Source organism: Choloepus didactylus, chromosome 15 (assembly GCF_015220235.1).
Source record: "Choloepus didactylus isolate mChoDid1 chromosome 15, mChoDid1.pri, whole genome shotgun sequence".
NCBI lineage: Eukaryota > Metazoa > Chordata > Mammalia > Pilosa > Megalonychidae > Choloepus > Choloepus didactylus.
The window spans coordinates 10628095-10647828 of NC_051321.1; the positions used below are offsets into that span (position 1 = coordinate 10628095).

The window sequence follows — 19734 nt, forward strand, 5'->3', positions numbered from 1 at the left end:
GGTCCCGGGGTTAACAGAACATACCTGGTCCCCCGGTCAGCATTTACAGTCTAGTTTGAGGAAACTGGAGGAGGCAATCACATAAGTCCAAAATGAAGTGTATATTTACAACTGTGGTAAGTGCTAAGAAGCAGAGAGGAAGCGTTACCTGATGTTTTGAGAGTGCCTAATGGGTGGGTGGGTCAAGGATGTATTCTCTAAGGAATCGACCCAAGGTTTGAGAGAAGAGTAGGAAGGAGTTAAGCAGACAAAGAGGAATGAGGAAGAGGGGAGGGCTTTCCTTAGTGCACTGGGGCAAAGCAGAGATTTAAGAGTGAGGTGAATGCATAGGGAATCTCTAAAGAAATCGTTTTGTTTGGTAGGATTGGCCTGGTTGTAGATCCATCCATCACTCAGAAGTGCATGACCCATCAAGCCACATCAAACTAGGACAGGAAACCTTGACTTACCACCAGGAAATGGTGTTGGGATCTCAGCATCTATGAGCAGAAATAAATGAGGTGTCATTGCTGAGCAAAAGAGTCCACTCAAGTTTTTTGGGGGAGGGCGAGCATGTATGCAGAATGGCCTCATGGGGTTGCCCTAGAGTCATGCTTTGGGTGTTAGCAAGTGAGAAATCAATCATGCATTCGAGCAGCTCAGAGTCACTCTCAGATTGTCCTTTTAAAGTGAGCTATTTGCGTGGATACACCTTCTGCCAGAAAAGCAGAAATCCAAAAGGGTCTATTGCTACGAGTTGCATTCCTATGGCACTTATAAAGGGACCTCTTGGGTGAAGCATGAGGTGGGGGAGAGAAGGATTCAGGTTAAGAAGAAAAAGCCTGCTTTTCTCCATTAATCTCTGACACACAATAACTTTCCAAACTCAAACAGAAGCATTATTTGGGTGTTTGAAGTTAAGATTTTCTTTAGTTCCCTTTTATTTCAATTGCATCTTTGAATGATAGTATAATAAACCATATTCATATCTTCAATCTATATTTTTCTGAAATACATTTGGCCAGCAGTAAGAGAGTTTGGGGAGAAAATTTTTCTGTGTAGTCAAAGGAAAGGGACTTGGAGTTTACTTATTTTATTTCCTTTCCTTTGTTTAATCCTTTTGATCAAACTCAGTTTGCCCTCTTCCCCTCCACCATCCCCTGCAATAGATTTACATTGGTAAACACCACCAGAATTGGGTCATTTCTAGATGTTCTGTTAAAGACATACTAAAGTGTGATTCTTACCAAAAGCTTCTGAAGTTTCATATGCATTTTCTATGAGAAAGAGAAGAAAGTTGAATATAACTTGAGTCTATTTGAGATGATAAGAAATCTGGAATTCCCTGAACTTTCTTGAAGGGCCTCTGTTGCCCCACTGCTATGACCCCAGTGAAACAGTTCAGCCTGGAATTATTCTTAGGAATGGTTGTTCCAAAAAAGCGTAAGACTTAGCTATTGGAAGGAAAACCCTTTTGACTGTTCTCAGTATTTGGTGAAACATGAATCTCTGAGGCTGTACTCCATGCCCAGGAATAGCTTAGCACTTTCAGTTAGGGTTGGTTTCCAAGTTTCTCAACCTGTGGCCCAAAGGTGCATCTTCCTAAAGGACCAATATTATCTGATGTTAAGTATTTAAACTTTTTTTAATATCAAAATACATGTGGTTTTATGATAACTTAGAAGTAAAAATCCTTGTGACTTTTTAAGATAAAAGGGCTTCAAAGAGAATCTTTCTTTAGGGCAGGCAACCTTGGGCTGTGCTGTTTGAGGTATTTGGTAAAGAAACACTGAAACTAATTAGTCCATCAACATTTGTCCTGAACATGTTCAACTCAAATTGAACTAAACTTGAGCATGGCCTGAAGCCACGCTTACTCAGGCAGTAAATCTTCATTTCCTCACGACTCAACACATGTTCACTGATGTCTCTCAAAATCGCCAGGAAGATGAGCACTTAAGGAAGTGGGACAAGGGAAGTGTGAGTTTTGATGACGTAGGATGGTGTACCCTGAGGGTTCTGTTTACATAAAGTAGGACAGCTCAGCCTGGGACTTCCCTGCATCTGGGGAGTGTGCGGGGCTTGGAGTGTGAGTGCACTGGGGGCACCTGAAGCAAGTGAGGAAGGTGAGGGTACTAGCAAAGCTTCAACGACAACTCTGAGCATTTCAAACTTTGTCCAGGTTCAGGGCATATTTTCAGGGTGTAGGCATATTTGGGGGAGAGGACACAGCACTGGATATAGAGTCTGGAGGGCTGAATATTTGCTGTGTGACTTTAGTTGGTGCCCTTAACCTCTCTGAACCTCAGTTTCTTTATTTGCAAAATGGAGATTAAAAAACAAGCATGACCCGAGTTGTTGTAAAGATAGAATGGGATAATTGGTGGAAAGTGCTTTGCAAACTAGAAGTGCCACACAGCAGATGGGATTTAGATTGAAGTAGTCTGTTTAGGCAAAACCATTCAGAGATCCACTACACTTGGTCTTGAAATACATGGCATGCTAAGATTTTAATAAAGATTCAGTAACTCTTCCAAACTATGACAGGACAAACAGTAAATTTTAATCATAGAGGGGACAAACAGATGAAATTATTGTGGGGGAAAGAAAAACTGGATGAGCCCAACATTTGGAGAAGGAGCTATAGACAACTTTGTTTTCATTGTTAAATCAATTATCTATCAATTAATTATTTACCAATTCATAAATAATTATTAAAATCAACAAATTCAACTACAAATGCTCGATTCTAAAGCATGGTTTCTACACCTCAGCACCACTGATGTTTTGGGCTGGAAAATTCTTTGTTGTAGGGGGTTCTCCTGTGCAATGGGATGTTTAGCAGCAACCCTGCCCTCTACCCCTAAATACCAGTAGCCCCCTCCCCTTAGTTGTGACAATCATAAATGTCTCCAGATAGTCCCAAATGTCCTTTTGGGGAATAAAATGCCCCTGATTGATTCCTCCCAAGTAGGATTTATATGTCTAATAATTTGCTAGCCGGATATTCTCAGCCCCTCCCTCCCAGGGTGCTTGGACAAGGGATGCTCTGCCTGAGATGGTGGCAGAGACCCCTTGCCGCCAGCCTGGGACTGCCTGGAGCATCCGGATGAAGGAAAGGTGAACTCCGTCCAGGCCTGCCCTCGCTGTGGAAAGCATCCAGCATGGCCGGACTGTGTGGCGGGTCCTAGGAAGCCATGGGGCCAGAGTGGCTGGGGTAGGGGGAGCGGAAGGAGAGGTCCTGAGGACAGTTTAATGGACCAGAGCCCTCAAGGTGACTCCCCTCCCACCTGCTCTCCAGAACAGAGCTGCCTGCAGGGGGAATGTCCCGAGGCTGGTCTTGGCTGTCACCAAGAGACTTCCTCCCAAAGCAGAAAAGCAAGAGTGGCCTGCTTTGGAGGCTACAGAATGACAGGTTAATGGATTCAAATGACAAAGGTGCTCCATCCTCACAGCTGTACAGTGAGGGAGAGGGGGAAGACATCACCATCATCATCATCTTCATCTTCATCATCTTCGTCACCACCATTACTATTCCCATTTTGTTAGATGAATGCTAAATGCTGTTCAAAAAGCCACATTACAGGAAGGAGAGAGGGATGTGGGGAGAGGGAGTTGTGGAAGACTGGCAGACACCTTCCAGAACCTTCCACGAGCTGGCCTGTCAAGCCAGCTTCACGGCGGGCAACCTGTGCAGCTGCATAGGGCATGCACTCAAGAGGGTCCCTGCTCCGGAGGCCCCACATTTGGTTCAATGCTCTGTTGCTGTCTTGAAAGCCCTAATAGTTTTTAAACAAGGGGCCCCACCTTTTCCTTTTGCATTGAGATTTGCAATCTATGTTGCAGGACGAATTTTTCCCACTCTAAGTCCAGAATTCTTTCCATTATGGTTGCCTTTGGTCTGAGAGGATTGAGGCTAGATTTAGGGCATTTCGCTGCCTCATAAATATGAAAGAGAAAATTCCAATATGAACTGTATTTCTTAAGGAAGAACAATATTGTACCCAAGCAGATAGGGGCTCTCTTACCCATCAAATGACACCTAAGGCATTGCCTCATGTTGGGGAGAAAGAAGGAGTCTTAGGGAACAATCTGAAGAAAAAAATAAATGAGCAATCAACTCTCAGGAAAGATAGAAATAAATTTACCCGCGCAGATGACACCAGCGTCTTCCCAGTGCCCACAGTTGTGGGTGAACCAGCCAGCGTGGGCGCACTGGCCCAGAAAGTCCTCTGTCCCAGAACACCGCACGTCGTCCAGCAGAATGGGGCCCGAGCCCTGGCCAAAGCGGGCCTCTCCGGGGGCAGAGACGGCCGGCCCACAGCCCAGCTGGCGGCACACCACCTGAGCTTCACTCTCGTTCCACAGGTCGTCACACACCGTGCCCCACGTGCCTTCAAAATACACCTCAACGCGGCCGGAACACCTTCCAGAACCTTCCACGAGCTGCACAGCGAGCCAGCCTTGGGAGAAAGGCAGCCCCCCAATCCCCACCAAAGTGTGGGTGAAGGGAGCCAGCGTCTTGCCCACCACTGTCATCATCACCATGACTACAATTTATTTTTCATGTGTTCTTTTTCAATGTTAGGAACTACCTCGTACGGTCTAATTATCCCCATTTTACCTGAAGGAAACGGGGTACAGACAATGACAGTAACTTGTCCAAGGTCACATAGCAAGCGAGGAGCAGAACAGGAACTCTAATTTGTTCCTACTGCTCCAGGAATGTCCCCTGTCAGGGCTCTGTCTGAGCTCCTTAGATCTTTGTCTAAGGAGTGAGAAATCCCCAGGCTCCCAACTCCCTGAAGGATATTTTAGCTTAAGAAATAGCTCTTGGATTCTTGGATAATTTTCTGTGTCATTGCCAGGACTGAGTTAGGGATGTTGGAGACATTCCAGTGCATGACAAATGCACTGGCTTTACCTCCTCCCAAAGATGAGGCCGCCCCTCCCGACACCTGGCACCTGTCTCCAAGCTCCCCCTGCACCTTAGGGGCAGGTAGGGCTCCCTCCTACAGAGACGCGGCCTGGGAACTGCTTCGGAGCCCTGCTTCCCACACGGGTCCCTGTGCCATGGCCTCCCGGCTCTGCCCCTCACTAGCTATGCAGTTAGAGCAGGCGGCTTCAGCTCTCAACTTCCTCTTAAGTGGGGACAATGATAGTGGCCCCTGCCTCCAAAGGGACTAATGAATGAAATACATGTAAAGTGCCTTGAAATGGGCCCTGCACAGAGGGAGCACTTAGGAGCTGGCAACTTTTATTTTCTCCATTTTACAGATGATAATTAGAGAGCTGAAGAGGCAGATACAAATTCCCCTGGCCTGCTGCAGGCGACGGTTCATCTGCAGGCTTGTCTCCTTTCTTACTACTCCCATGTTGGCTCACAGTTAAGATCACCTCCGGGGGCCACAGGGCAGTGACTCTCAAAGTGTCGCCCTCACAGAGCCTCTGGACAGGCTGGCTAAATATGCAGATTCCTGGGCACACAGCAGCACACCCATTAAATCAGCACGCTTGGGGAAGGACCCCAGGATTTTGCATGTTCCACAAGCTCTTGGGGTGATTATTCTGCACCCCCAAATTTGAGAACATCTGGAACAGACTCTTATATCAGCCTCTAATGTGTAAGACCATGAAACTGCACAAAGATCTGTGGGAACCCCTGGCTACTAAGCGGAAACAAAACAGGGTGTCCTTAATTTCTGGAGATGAGCAGCTCACCCTGCTGGGTGGGGACCTTGGGTCCCCATGGGAGTCACCGCTCTGTGCAGGACCAGGCAGCCCCTTCTGCATCCTCCTGGCTGTGGGTCCAGCCCCTGGCCCCCACCCTCTCCAGGTCAGAGGGGATTTTCTGGCTGAGACTCACCTTCTGTCTGCTCCTGGGGGATACCTCGCAGGGTTCTTCTCTTAGGGTGTCCCTTCCACGGCCTTTCTCTGGGTCCTCTGAAGTCCCTCCTGTAGCAAACTGAGATACAAAGGCTTGTTGGCACCCGGGTGTTCAGATCAGGGCTGGGAACCCAGCAGAGGCTCCTGAACCCGGCCGGGCCTCGGATCACAGCTTCACAGCCCCACTCCAGACCCCCCAACTCAGGGTTTCAGCAGAGTAGGGCCCGGGCATCTGCGCTTCTCACAATTCAGTGATTCTTTGTGCAGCCAAGTTTGGGAACCCATATTCACGCATCACTTTTCCTTAGGCTCTTTGTTAGGGTGCACATGGTCTCAGAACTCTTCCATTTCCTTTCAATCAGACATGCGTTTGAACTGGCTATTCCACCTTTCTACCGGTTTCTATATGTTAAAGTGCATCTCCAGATATCTGTAGTTAACCATGAAGCATTTTTATTTTTCTTTGCTACAGTTTATGCATAAATTCAACCATACTTTTTTGTTAATTTAATGTTTTCTAATACCTCTTGGGTTTGTCATTTTTTTTTTTTTTTTTTTTTTTGCTTTTTATTTTTCTATATTTTTATTATATATTTTTTCTTTGGGGGAGGGCTTATTTAATTAATTAGTTTTACCTACTTGGATTTGTCTTTTAGAGGGAGCTTTGGAAAGAGATGAGATATTTTGGCTTCTGCTTACAGCAATTCTTTTTTCCTGGTCCTCAACACTTTCCCTTTGAGCAAACAAACAAGTAACATCATTCAAATGAGCCCCTCTGAAGGATTTTGTGACATGAGCCCATCTGCCCTCTAGCTCGCACCTCTGTTTCTTTGAGTCGTTATGAAATGATGCCATGCTCGGTAGATAAACCATCTGCTGACACAGGCCCGGGATGCTGCTGGGTCTGGATACATTTACAACAGTCCATTTAGGCTTTGCGTGTCTGTTGGGTGGGGCCGGCTGGGCCTGACACTGGACAAGGTCTGGGCCATATGAAAGACATACAAACCTGGTAGGTGTGGCCGGGAAGAAGACTTGCTGCCCACCACCCACTCGAGCACTAGGACAGACTATGCAATCCAGTGATGGAGGCGACCATCCTCCCAACACAGGGCCTGGTGCATACTAGCCCCTTGCTAAGTGTCTGGGGAATGAATTGATGGTGTGGGATGTAGGATAGTCCTTGAAGAATGGATCGGCTAACTTTAGAACCCATGGAGAATCAAGCACGAGCCTGTTTTATAGAGCGATCAGTAAGGAAATCCTCTGACCTGGAACCGTTCCAAAAGGAGGGATGGATAGGTACGACTGATTCCCCGAGGGATTTGAATGCTAGGAAGAGAAGCCTGGATTTTACAAGTGACAGTGGGGGTGCCATTCTGAGTTCTTGAGCAGAGACGGGACAGGAGTGACAGCGGAGTGCAGGGGTGGCTAGAGGTGAATGAGGTGGTCAGCTACACAGGTAGGGAAAAGCCGGGAAGCAGGTGACACTGGTGGATGAGCCCGAAGGTGCTGTGGGCTTGGGCTGTGATGACAGCTCCAGGCATACAGGAGGGAAAATCAAACGTAAGAGCATTTCTAAAGGTTGGTTCCCCAACTGCCTTTATCAGAATTACCTGGGGAATAGTCTGTCTGAGGTCTTACCCCCGAGTTTGTGACCTGTGTAGGGGTATGGCCCATATTTATAACAAGCTCCTCATGGGATTGCTATGCACACAAAATCTGTGACTTGATTACCCGTGAAATACAGGAAATGGAAAAGAGTGAAAGGTAGACGACGACAGCAAGATTTTGAAGTAATTATGCATTTGAGAGAATGGCGATAAGGACCGAGTAAGAGAAAATAGTTTAAAATTGGGGCACATGCAATAGATATTCCACCTAACAATTTCTTGACCTTTTACCACCACCACCACCAAATAAGCTAGCATCAGTTGAGGATTTATCATTAATTCATTCAAGTGGTATCTGAGTACTATTCTAGGCCCTTGATGTTTATCACAGAATAAAACAAAGGCCCCTGCCCTTGTGGGCCTATGCATTCTAGAGGAGGGAGGAGGTCAATATACAGAATAGAAAATTAGATTGTATTTTAAAAGATGATAAATGCTAAAAAAAAAAAAAAAAGGAGAGGGTAATAGGGATTGGGTGCTCAAGGAGTGGTCAGGGTAGGTCTCCTTGAGAAGGTAACATCTGAGCAAAACTTAAAGGAGTTAAAAGGTTAGGCATGTCGATATTTGGGGGAAGACTATATGAGGCAGTGGGAACAGCCAGGGCAAAGACCCCAAGGCTTGCCAAGAATGTTCCAGGAGGAATGGAAGGTCTGGGTAGCTTGAGCAGAGGAGAAAGAGAAAGAATGGTCAGAAATGAGGATGGTAACAAGGGAGCCGAGCTTAAAGGGCCTTATCAGGCTGTGGCATTTACTCTGAGTCAGATGAAGAAACTTTGCAGGGCTTTGAGCAGTGCAGTGACATGACCTGGCTTGGATTTTAAAAGGATCACTTGATTACAGTGTTGGGAATCGACTGGGGAGGATAAGGTGGAACTAGGAAACCAGTTGGTAGCTACTGAGAATCCAGGCTGGAGATGTTGGGGGTCCAGACCAGGGTTGGGAGCATAGTGTGGGATGGAAAGAAGGGGTTAGATTCTGATAGAGCCAACAGGATCTCCTGCTGGGTTGGATGTGGGGTGTGAGAGAAAGCACAGAGTCAAGGTTAGCTCAAGGATTTTGTCCTGAGCCAGTGTCTGGGTAGAGCATCATCGTTATCTGGGATGTGTTGGCCACTGGGCTGAGTGCTATCCATGATTCTCTTAATGGATCCTTGTGGAAACTTCTCAAATTAGTTTCTCTCACTACCATTGGGGAACCAGAGACCTTAAGAGGTTGAGTAACTCGCCCTCCACAACATAGCTCCTTAATGGTGGAGCCACATTCTAAAGGTAGGTTGCCCAGTGTCTCATCCTGAAGGTGGACAGTGATTCTTTAAAGTTTTTTTTTTTCAGCTCTAGTAGCCCATCTTGGGACTAATTTTTATTGACATTTCCATTCCAGTCACTTTTCTACATCCTCTTTTACCAGGTTTGAGCACCTGCAAATTCAAACACATCTGTAAAATTTAAGCCCCACAAATACATAACACCAGAAAGAAATAAGTTAAATTGGCAAGAGTACAAATCACTTGTGCATGGAAAAGAAAGAAAGGAGAGATTAGCAATTTAGCTATAATGTGTGCTTTTAGTATTTAATCGTGCTGAGGTTGAGAACATTCAAAACAACGCTTGAGTGGAAATTGGACGAGGACTTAACCCCAGAGTAACAGCTGAAGGTGAATGAGCTGTTGGGGTGTAGCCATTGGACGCTATTTTGGAAACCCCTTCAAGTCCAAATGAGCTGACCACATTTGCAAATTTCTGTGTGTTCTTTCCACATTATCTTAGTTTGCCAGGGCTGCTATAACAGAATGCCACAAATGGCTTGGCTGAAATGGCAGGAATTTATTGGCTCTCAGTTTGGAGCCTAGAAGTCCAAGATGAAAGGATTGGCAGCCCATGCCTTCTCTAAAGTCTGCAGCATTATGGTGGTGGCTTGCTGGCGATCAGTTTCTGCCTCTGTCGCATGGCAATCTTTCTCTGTCTTCTTCTGTGGCTTGTACTTCTGTGTCCACATTTCCTCTGCTTTTAAGGACTCCAGCCATACTGGATTAAGGCCCACCCTGATTGAATCAGGCCTCATCCAAATAGGGTCTTCAGTTACTCTATTTACAAGTGAGTCCACCCTCACAGGACAAAGAATTAAGACTTAAACATGTCTTGTGGGGAATAGAATTCTATCTACCACACATGTGTTCTTTTACCTCCCAGGAGCAGGCAAATAATCAATTAATTCAACAAACCCAACCCAGGCTCACCTGGGGACTCCTCCCTGGTTGTCTCCAGTGAATGGCTGCTTACTCCGCCCCTACCCAGCACACCACTCGTTTCTCTCTTGGGTCTTTTGCTCTGTAGTCTAGTGATGCTAGTGTATCCAATGGGTATTTGCTGAACACCAACTAATGCCAGGATGTGTAGGGGTGGGAATAAAAATAAATACTTTGTTAAGGATCTAAAGATGAATAGGACACTGGTTTAGTTTCCTAGGGCAGCTGTGACAAAGTACTGCAAGCTATGTGGCTTAAACAGCAGAAGCGGATGTCTCACGTTTCTGGAGGTAGAAGTCTGAAATCGAGGTGTCGGCAGGACCACGCTCCCTTGAAAGCTGTAGGGGAGAATTCTGCCTCACATCTTTACAACGTGTAGTGGTTTGCCAACAATCTTTGGTGCCCTTTGGCTTGCAGTTGCAGCACTTCAGTCTCTGTTTCTGTCATCACATGGTCATTTCTTGTGTGTTGTCTCTTCTCCTTTTCGTATAAGGACACCAGTCTCTTGGATTGGGAGACCATGCTATTCCTTAACTAAGTCCCTCTGTAATGACCTTATTTCCAAATAAGTGAGGGAGAGAGACTGGGAAACTAACAAGTGTGTGTGCTGGTAGATGCTGTGGTAGGGCATGTAGAAGGACCCAGAGCGTGCAGAGGAGAAAGACTTTCTGGCACACAGAACTCTCATGCTGAGTCCTACAGGCAGACCAAGATTGCACTAGGCTGGCGGGAAGAATGGCACCAGGATGTGAAACTCTAAAGCATGCTCAGGAAATCAGCTGAGGAGAGGTCAGACCAGATTGCAAGCAGGGGAGCCTAGAGAGCTATGCAACACAGCAGGACTGCACAGGTCAGCAAGGCTGGTTGTGGAGGGCCTCATACATCATACATGGCAGTCTGGCTTCTCAGGAAACAAGCAGCATGATGCAGGGCCAAAGCTGGGAGAGTTCAGAGGTGCAATTCAGGAGGACACATATCACGGCAGTTTGAAGGATAGAGACAGAGAAGCCAGTTACAAGGTGGTCAGAACTGTCTGTGCAGAGTACCTCAAGAAGCTAAATTTTAGCAGTGGTGGTGGGGATGAAGAATAGGGCAAAGCAACATTTCAGAAGTGGATTTACAATCCTTGTTGAGCTATTGAGTGGATCAAAAGGCTACTCTATGCCTGTCTTTAAGACAGTCAGTCCCTGAGGGTGAGAACTCTGTCTTCTCCATCCTGGCTATGAGATGCTAACAAGCAGCTCTAAGTTACTGCAGGGTCTGATACAATAACCGTCAGCTGAGGCCTGCTTTGTTGGTATCTCTAAACCACACATGGGTGCACCTTTGGATGGCAAAGCCCATTCCATGCTTGCCCTTCCTCTGTGATAGTTTCCTGATCCAAGTGGGCAAACTACTCATGATGATGTTATTCTAAGCAAAATATCTGGATGCTATTCCCTAGCACACTTAAAAGCTCTTTGCTGCCCTTGCTGCAGAAGGGAAAACCCAAATGCCAAGGTCCCAGTGGTGCCATCACCCTAGGACTTCAGTCATCCCATAATAGCTTGGCTCATGGCTCACGGAGGAGGTGCCAGCAATCTCTCAGCCAGTCTTCCCAGGAGATTGTGGTGCTGCCAAAAGAGGCAATTTCAAAAAGTGGTTGTTTATCACAGTAAAAGGTGCCACATTTGCCTATTGCTCATCTTCACACATGGGAATCTCAGAAAAGGTGTTTTGAGGGAGGTGGTGAAGAGGGCCATCATGTCAAAGTTATACAAATACATTTCCAAAGGGGGTAGAAAGAATGAATAGTCCACTGGGTCGGAAACATGAAGTCTAACAAGGGGGATGTTGAGATAAAATTGGAAAGACAAGTTGGGACAAATTGTGGAGGGCTTTGAATGTCAGGCCAAGGGTCTTGGATGTAATTTCATAGGCCTCAGGAAGTTGTTGGAAGTTAGGTATTTGACCAGAGGCATATCAGGAAGCTCAAACCCAAAGACATGTAGGATGGATTCAAGGCGGTAGATTTCTAAGGGCCAGGAGAGGAGAGAATAGAGCCTTGAGCCAGATGTGGCAATGGGAGGAGAAGACAGAAGAAGGATGTGAAAGACATTTTGAAAGTAGAAGTAATGGGACTTGTCAAACAGTGCAATGGGGAGGAAGGGGTGGGACGGGGAGATATCAGAGCAAAACATTCAAAGTCCAGTGGCAGGAATAGGAAAGTCAGGAGTTTCCTTGTGGATGCCTACAGACTGGGCAATGCAAGTCTGAGGATCAGAGGCATTGTCAAGGGTAAAGAGGGTGATTTGGAAGAGTCATATGATTAGAAGTGGAAGATTTCTGAAGTCAAAATGGAGATCAGATTGTTAAGGGGAAGGTGCATGGAGACAGCCAAAGAATTTTGGGGAAGGAAAGAGGAAAATGGGCCAGTGAAGGCATGGCCAAGGAGCAAGGAGGAGACGAAGAGGCTCATGCCACAGAAGCCAAGGAGTGAGGGTCCAGGCACAGGGGCAGCCATTGGTGAGGCCTTTGGAGGGGGCCGACCAGGCAGAGGCCACCAGGTTGATGACTGAAGGCCAGTCTGCAGTCTCCCTGAGAAAGAGCAGCTTCAAAAAGGAGCTGAGGTTGAAGCCAGAGTGCATGGGATTAAGGAGTGAGGAGTGAGAAGAACAGGTCAAGACCAGCTCGCCAACAAATTTGGCTGTAAGAGAGATGCTTCCATGCTTGACTAGGGCAACCCTGTTCTTTGGTACAGAAAGTGGACATTTTCACAATCTGGAGTATTGAGACAAGTCCCCCAGGGCTAAGGTGTCTCTTCTACCTATAAGCTGCCTCCAGCCCCTCCTACAGAGAATGCCAGGGCTGCCTCTGGCAAAGAAGTGGGATGGTTGTTCAAGGTGGGCAGGTGAAGAAAAGTGTTTTGGTCTGTTCAGTTTGGAGTGTTTGGGGGAGAATGTATAAGTAGGAGATAGGGAGCCAGGAATGAGAGAAAGATTTAAGACTAGAACAAGGGGATAGCTGATAGCATGGTGAGGGAGGGGATGGCACTGAGGACAGGGGACAAGGTCAGGTAAGGCTACCTTTGGGATGGGAACAAGGAGGAAAGGGTGGAAGAAGCAAGTTGGTCCTGAGGGTGAGTGTGAGTGTGTGTGTGCTGGTGGGCTTTTGGGGGATCAGCTCAAAGAGCTATCAGCGTTGTAAGCAGAGGAAGGGGGTGGTGGTGTCTGCTGAGAGTTTGATTGGAGGTAAAAAGTGGAAAGATGTTTATAGGACAGTAGGGTAGCTGTGAGGACCTAGCCAGGATTTCACACCATTAATTTCCATCTTGAAAATGGTGCCTGGGAAGGAAACCCAATGGGCTGAGGACCTACAGAGGCCGGGCTGAGTGCACGGAGCAAGGCTCAGCGGAGTGAGGGAACAAGAGGGGATTGGGGTCAGATTGCAGAACCCTGGGGACAGAACAGGTCCAGCACCATGGCTGAACGGATTGTAAGTTGATCATAAAGTATTTTTAAACTATTTTAACTATTTAACTTGGATCATGTTGACCAGATTAACTCTACACCAGAGAACAATCACATTTTCAGAACTATCCCTTCCCTCTCTGGTAGCCAACAAGTTGCCCTTTGTCCTCTTTTCATGTGACTTGCCCTAATGTCAACAGAGTTCCAATGGTCTGCAGGTTCCCCAAATCCCTTCTTGTATCAATGTGGCCTGCACTGAACTGCGATTGTATCCCTGGGTGGTTGTTCCCAGAAGGCCTCACTGGCCCCTTTGTCTGTAAGACTCTGGTGCAATCAGCATGAGGAGCCTGAAAACACCTATAAGTCCATATCATATCACTAATCCGTGCTCCCCTGGAAGCTCAAGAGTGCTCTCCTATGAACTATAGGATGATGTGTACATCTTGGGAGTGAGGGGTGGGGTGGAAGTGTAGGCACGGACAAAGGGGTTGGAAAACGGGGCAAAGGAGTCGTCAGGGAGCCAGCAAGGAAATGGCCCCACTGATAACTGATACTTGCAAATGGCATCTCCAAGATTGGCTGAGCTTCTCAAATAGTCTTAGATTTGAAGGAAATCAGAGGAAACAACTCCATAATCCTGTTGTTTTTACTTTAAGAGGGTCTCGTAAGCAGAGATCACTTAATAATGTGATCTTCTTGCTTATTTTTTGTCCATTCACTTCCTCTATAAAAACTACTTGTCAAGTGCCCTCTACTGTGCCAGGACCTGTCCCAGAAAGTGCGACTACAAATATGCAATGTGTGCCCTCAGCGTGGCAAACAGCTCAGGGAATAAGGCAGAGGAATGAGAGAGCTGAATGTTGTTGTGATCGGATTATCAAAATGCCCAATTCAATAGAACGGGTAGCCCTCATTTTGGCTTATTTTTCCACTGGGACTTGGTTTTACAGTATGATGGGAGGAGTGGAGGGTGGGGTTCAGGGAGGTCAAGGCCCAGAATTAAAGCTGATCCTTGGTCTCAAGGAACAATTTTCTGCTGTTTTCAACCCATTATCAAGCTGGCTTTCTTCTGGCTCCCAGATACCGTTAAACTCACTTATCCCAGACTGAGGGTTCTCTCCATTTCCCCCCTTACATCTATCCTGAATATTTTGGGCACTTGGTTTCAGACAGATTATATCATAAGCCTATTCCACTTCCCAAGAGTAACAATACACTTCAAATAAAGTCCTGGGGACAGAGCCCATAGAAATAGATTTTATATTGGCCCAGGAGTCGCTTTCAACCTGCCCTGTAACTACATTCCCAAAGCTGATACATTGTCACTTTGAGCACCATCAGACTCAGCCTCATCTTTGTCACAAGTGGAACAAATAAGGTTAATTTTAATTTAAAATCCTCTCAGAAATTTCCCAAAATTGTTATGTTCCAGAAAGCCTCATCAATTTCCATACACATTTGGCATGGTTCATAAATCTCCAGACCCTCTAATTATGCTAGAAGAAAAGCATCCCTTTCCTGCTATATGTATGTAGTTAAAAACGGTGACTCTATTACATGAAACCTATTACTAAAACATTGAAAAAAGGAAATATCTTGGTTTCATGGGGGAATGGAAATATCATAAAATGTTATACACAATTTGGAATGTACAGCATCTATATAGCAGCATACCCTTTGAGTGGAAATGAGCCTTAGACAATTATAATAATAGTTAAAATTGAATGAGCATCTTCTATGCCTGAGACACTCTTCCAAGTAATTTAAAAATATTATTTCATTACACCCCCCAACACTCCTATGGAATATCCCCTTTTTATGGGAAGACTTAAAAACTTGCCCAAGGTCACACAACTGGAAAGTGCTAGAGGTGGAGCTTGAGTGATCTAGGCCTTTCTGACCCCAAAGTCCATATTCCCAAGTTCAAACTTCATCTTCCATATTGATGAGAAATAAAGCCTAGAAATCCCCAAAGATTCAAGAAATCATTTAAATCCTGCTTAACATCCTGGTATGTTTTAATAAATACATTTGAGTAGCTCACACAAACAGATCCATATGATTATTTGCAGAAGGTAAAAGAGTTTGAGTATAAACTGTACACTTAATCAATATTCTGTGGTTAGGTAGCTATGTTGTTTTCATATTGCTAATGAAATATATATTCAAGCTATTTGTTGGTCAAGAGTATTTGCAAACTTCCATTTGCTAGTACAGGTGGGAAAACTAAATGACAAACAACTTTAATATTTTTCCTTCAAAGCCACAAAATAATGGCACAAATGACTGAAATGATTTAAATATTTAAAATTAATTCAGTTTCAAATTAAACTCAAATGCCCTTAAGATGCACAGATGTGGAGTATACCTGAAATCTGAGCACATCAAATTTTATAGAAAGGTACAGTTTTCTGATTAGAAGTCTTCTTCTATAAATACCAGATATTTTTATATCATGTCAAGTAATTTAGGCTAAGATATACTTTCATTGCACATTTCGGAATTCCATATAACAACTGTAAAGAAATCATGTTTGTAATTCGATACCTCTCAGGCAAAATATCAATACATAAGCCAAAGAACATTTTTAAAACCCTCATTGAATTATCCTACAAATGGATTTCCTTTCTCTAGTCTGTTTCTTTTCAGAATCCTACAAACAGAGCCATGTTTTTGAAGAATAATAAACCGGCTAGTGCTTCGTTCACAGAAAATAAACCTTACAGAAAATGTTTGATCCAACCCCCCCCCAAATCAGTCATCGTTATGCATTCAGTTATCATCATAGCAATATTTCTTCAGGGTTTGGGTTGCATTAAGTATAGGAAAAGTTTGATTTGCCTGAGTTCAGTTTTAAGCTTTCCAGCAGTGTGCTAGTGTACTATGTGCAAATAACCATATTTTCCCTTTCAAGTTTGTAATCAGGCAGGAGAAAAATGGTCTCAGGGCATTAGCTGCAGTACCTGCTTCATGTAGAATAGCTGCATGGAGAAGGATCAGCCAAAGGAGGAGGGCTTGGCAGCCCATGTTGGGAGGGCCTCCAGCTACTGGAAAACCCCGAGTTTGGGCTTTTATCTGCTCTACAGGTGCGCCTCGTGGGGGCGGGCCGGTGCAACTTGATGCTCTTCTCAGACTCTGATTGGCAAACATTCAGAGCAGGGGACAACAAATTACCGTTGCATTTTGTGTGTATTTGCCATGGGGAAAGGGTGACTCTAGCTATTAGATGCATTCCATATTGATGCATCTAATAGCTAGACAGCTGGGTTTTGAAATCAGAGAGAAGAAAAGGAAAATCTTGTGCTGTGCCTGGCTAAGGCAGGTGAGACTTCTAAACCCTTGATGGTGGTAGGGGTGGGGAGCCACCAGGAGGATGCTTTCACCCACTGAAAACATCATCTCCTTTAGCATGGGATCCCGATGGAAGAAGCTGCTGAATTCTACTCACCTTTCACAGTCCATCTCTCCTACTTTCTTGACGTTTTTCTGTTATTTCCCAATGACGTGTTTGCCCTGTCCTCTGATTCCACAGCATCCACTTGGCAGCTCTCTTGTAATGCTCAATATGTTCTGCCTTGATGGTAGTTACTAGAATTTTAGCCCTATTCCCCCCATTAGTTTGTAAATTCCTTCAGAGCAGGACTTTGTATCTCTGATAACCATAATATAAGTTATAATATACTTAGTATGATGCCTTGCACTTAGATATTTGCTGGATTGAATTGAACTTTGCAGCATACAGTGATGTCTGATGGTCTTCAAATTATTGCTTCCCTAATGAATGTTTGCTTTCTACTTAAATCACTGGCTTAGAGTAACCAATCATCCCATAATTTCAAATAATTCTTCTTTGCTCTGAGCCTTAGGATACAACAGTCTTCTTATAGAAAAAAACACTTTCTGGAACATATGTCTAGCTCCACATACCTGCAGGGAAATGGACAGGGAGGTTTTATAGACTCATGTGTCCTGGATTGTGAGAAAGAGTTGGAAGAGAGTATTTTTCTCAATTGGACAAGTCTAAGCTTACTTATCCTTATGTTATCAAGATCACTCTGCAAATTGGATGAATCCAGTGTGTTGGTCACCACATCCAAGAGGAGCAACTTCTGGACTTTTCTCATGTGCACGGTACCCTAGATTGGTCACCATCTGGCTATGATGGCAAAAATAAGGTCATGGGTAGCGGGGAAAGGGGGAAGAGAGACAGGACTTGGATTCAAGGGGCCTGGGTCTTGCTCCCTCCATTGTGATTTGGAGCTATCCTCTTAGCTTCTCTGAACCTTAGTTTCCTCATCTAAATAAGTAAGAAAATATATCTTCCTTGCTTACTTTAGAGAGTTGGGGGAAGACTCAATATAATCAGGCATATATAAGAAATTTGTTAATTATACAAGCAAGAAAATTACTATTTCTCAATAGATGTCCTTAGAGCAGAGACTGTGAGTTCCTCTGTCAGTCTCAATGCCATTGTCATTGAATAAATTCTACCAAATTTAGCCAGGACAGGAAAAAAAAAATAGGCATTGAGTAAAAGAGAGAGTATCACAAAAACAAAAATAACTAGCTGCTATAATATTTCACAGACCAAGAGAGAATGTGTGATGGTAGCACAACATTGCAAACATAATTAGCCCTGAATTATATATTTGAATGTGCCTAAAAGGGGAAATTTTAGGTCGCATCTGTGTTACTAGAGTAAAAACAAACAAACAAAAAAAACCACAACAACCTAGGATTATATAACATTCACATTGAACACTGATGTAAACCATGGAGTAGGAGTTAATAGTACAATTATAACAAAATTCTTTCATCAGTTGTAACAAATGGACCACACTAAGGCAAGATGTCAATAATGTGAGTGTGTGGGGGGGGAGGGTAATAGTATTATGAGAACTGTTTCTGGGTGACTTTTCTGTAAACCTATAACTTATTTAATGAAAAATAAAAAAATTCAAGTAGTGAATCTATGTTTTTCTCTGTAATTCAGCCTTTCTTTTGAGCCCCCATTCTGCCTAGAGGTTGACCATAGCACTTAGACAAAGCGCATCTGGGTAACCTTAGTGAATCCAGGGTTCTCCCTTCCCCTCCTGGAAGCGTAAATCCTGTTGTGGTCACTGGTGGGGAGTTCCTGGCTCCTGGGTGTGGCTTTCCTCCATGAAGGGCAGCTACCTTGTGCATCCACTGAGGCCGATGCCCAGTCCTGCCCAGTCCTCAGACGTGATCGCCCCTCCACACTGGTACTCACTGAGGCGTGTCCTGCTTGTGGGTGCTCGCTGCCTTCTCTGTCCGCATCCCCGATCACAGCCATCCCACTGCTTCCTGCTCTCTCTCTTCTCTAACTTTTGCAACCTTTTCAGGGCTCTGAGCCACTCCAGGGGCTAACCAAGCCTTCTTTGTCTCTGACATAAGACCCGGGCCTCTCTCCTCTCACCATCCACACAGCAGGGCCAGAAGGAACGTGCAAGGAGGCCGCCTCCCCAGGTCTCAGATGGAGTGAGGGCAACATGGGGTACATACAGACAGGTGAAGACCTTTAAAGCACAATTCAACATGTAGCTACAGAATAAACTTAAAGGATGTTATAGGGTACTGGTCTACCATGTCTACCTCCTTCCAGCTATTCCAAAACCCCAACATCTAAAAAATATGTATGTATTTATATAAAGTTTCAGTATTCATAGACCTTTGTTAAATCTTATCTTGTTTGTTGCTACCCCTTCCTCTCACTTAATCCCTTTCTCCGTCTTCAGGGGTGTCTAGGCAGTGAGCACCCTAACTTGTTCATGTTGAAAGGGGGTGTCGACAGCATGGGGAAGGGGGCTGCATCTGATTGTTGTTCTTAAAGAGGCTGTTGCCTCTGGGGTTTAGGACTTGTCTGCCTATGTGTCTTTCGAACCAAAAGCCAACAACATGTTTTTGCTTTTTTAGTTCCATTGCCCCTGGAGGTGATGGAGGCAAAGTGAGGTGGGAGAAAGGCTGTAGATGAGGACTTCACAACATCATCTCCACATACAGTGGAAGAGATGAATGTCCATTTGGAAACCAGTCAAATGGGGAGATTGAGGCTTCAACACCAGAGTCAAGGGTCTGATTACAGGCTTTCCTGCTTCCTGGGTTGGCTCTCGGAGGCTCCATTTCTTATATAGGAATAATGACATGTAACTTGCAGGGTTGCCGCAAATAATAACACCCAGTAGAATGCCTGGGACAGAAATGATAGTTGTTGCTCCTAAATGCTATTCTTAAGAACAATCACCCCTCCCTACTCCATGAAGTTGATATTAAACTTCTTGCAATGATATATATGGAAAGGATTTGGAATTTTTCATTAAAATAAATGCTGAGAAGTTGAATATTATAAATAAGTAACTGGCCCGAGTCTTTGACATTCCAGTCATAAATATTAGAATTTGGGATAAATTGGACCAGATCAAAAAGTTTATTAGGCATGGCACTTTATCACACCAAATATTCACTCCTGTGATAAGTAGTCTGAT

The 19734-nt window shown here is 44.8% G+C and overlaps 1 protein-coding gene across 1 annotated transcript in view; it reads right to left on the reverse strand.

The window, feature by feature from the left end:
* The window catches only part of DMBT1 (deleted in malignant brain tumors 1), a 337458-nt gene that overhangs the window by 85484 nt on the left and 232240 nt on the right, over window positions 1–19734 (reverse strand). Inside the window, 4 exon segments of the mRNA XM_037803873.1 lie at window positions 124–181; window positions 260–289; window positions 4128–4425; window positions 18067–18144. Of these exon segments, the coding sequence (XP_037659801.1) occupies window positions 124–181; window positions 260–289; window positions 4128–4425; window positions 18067–18144 (464 nt within the window).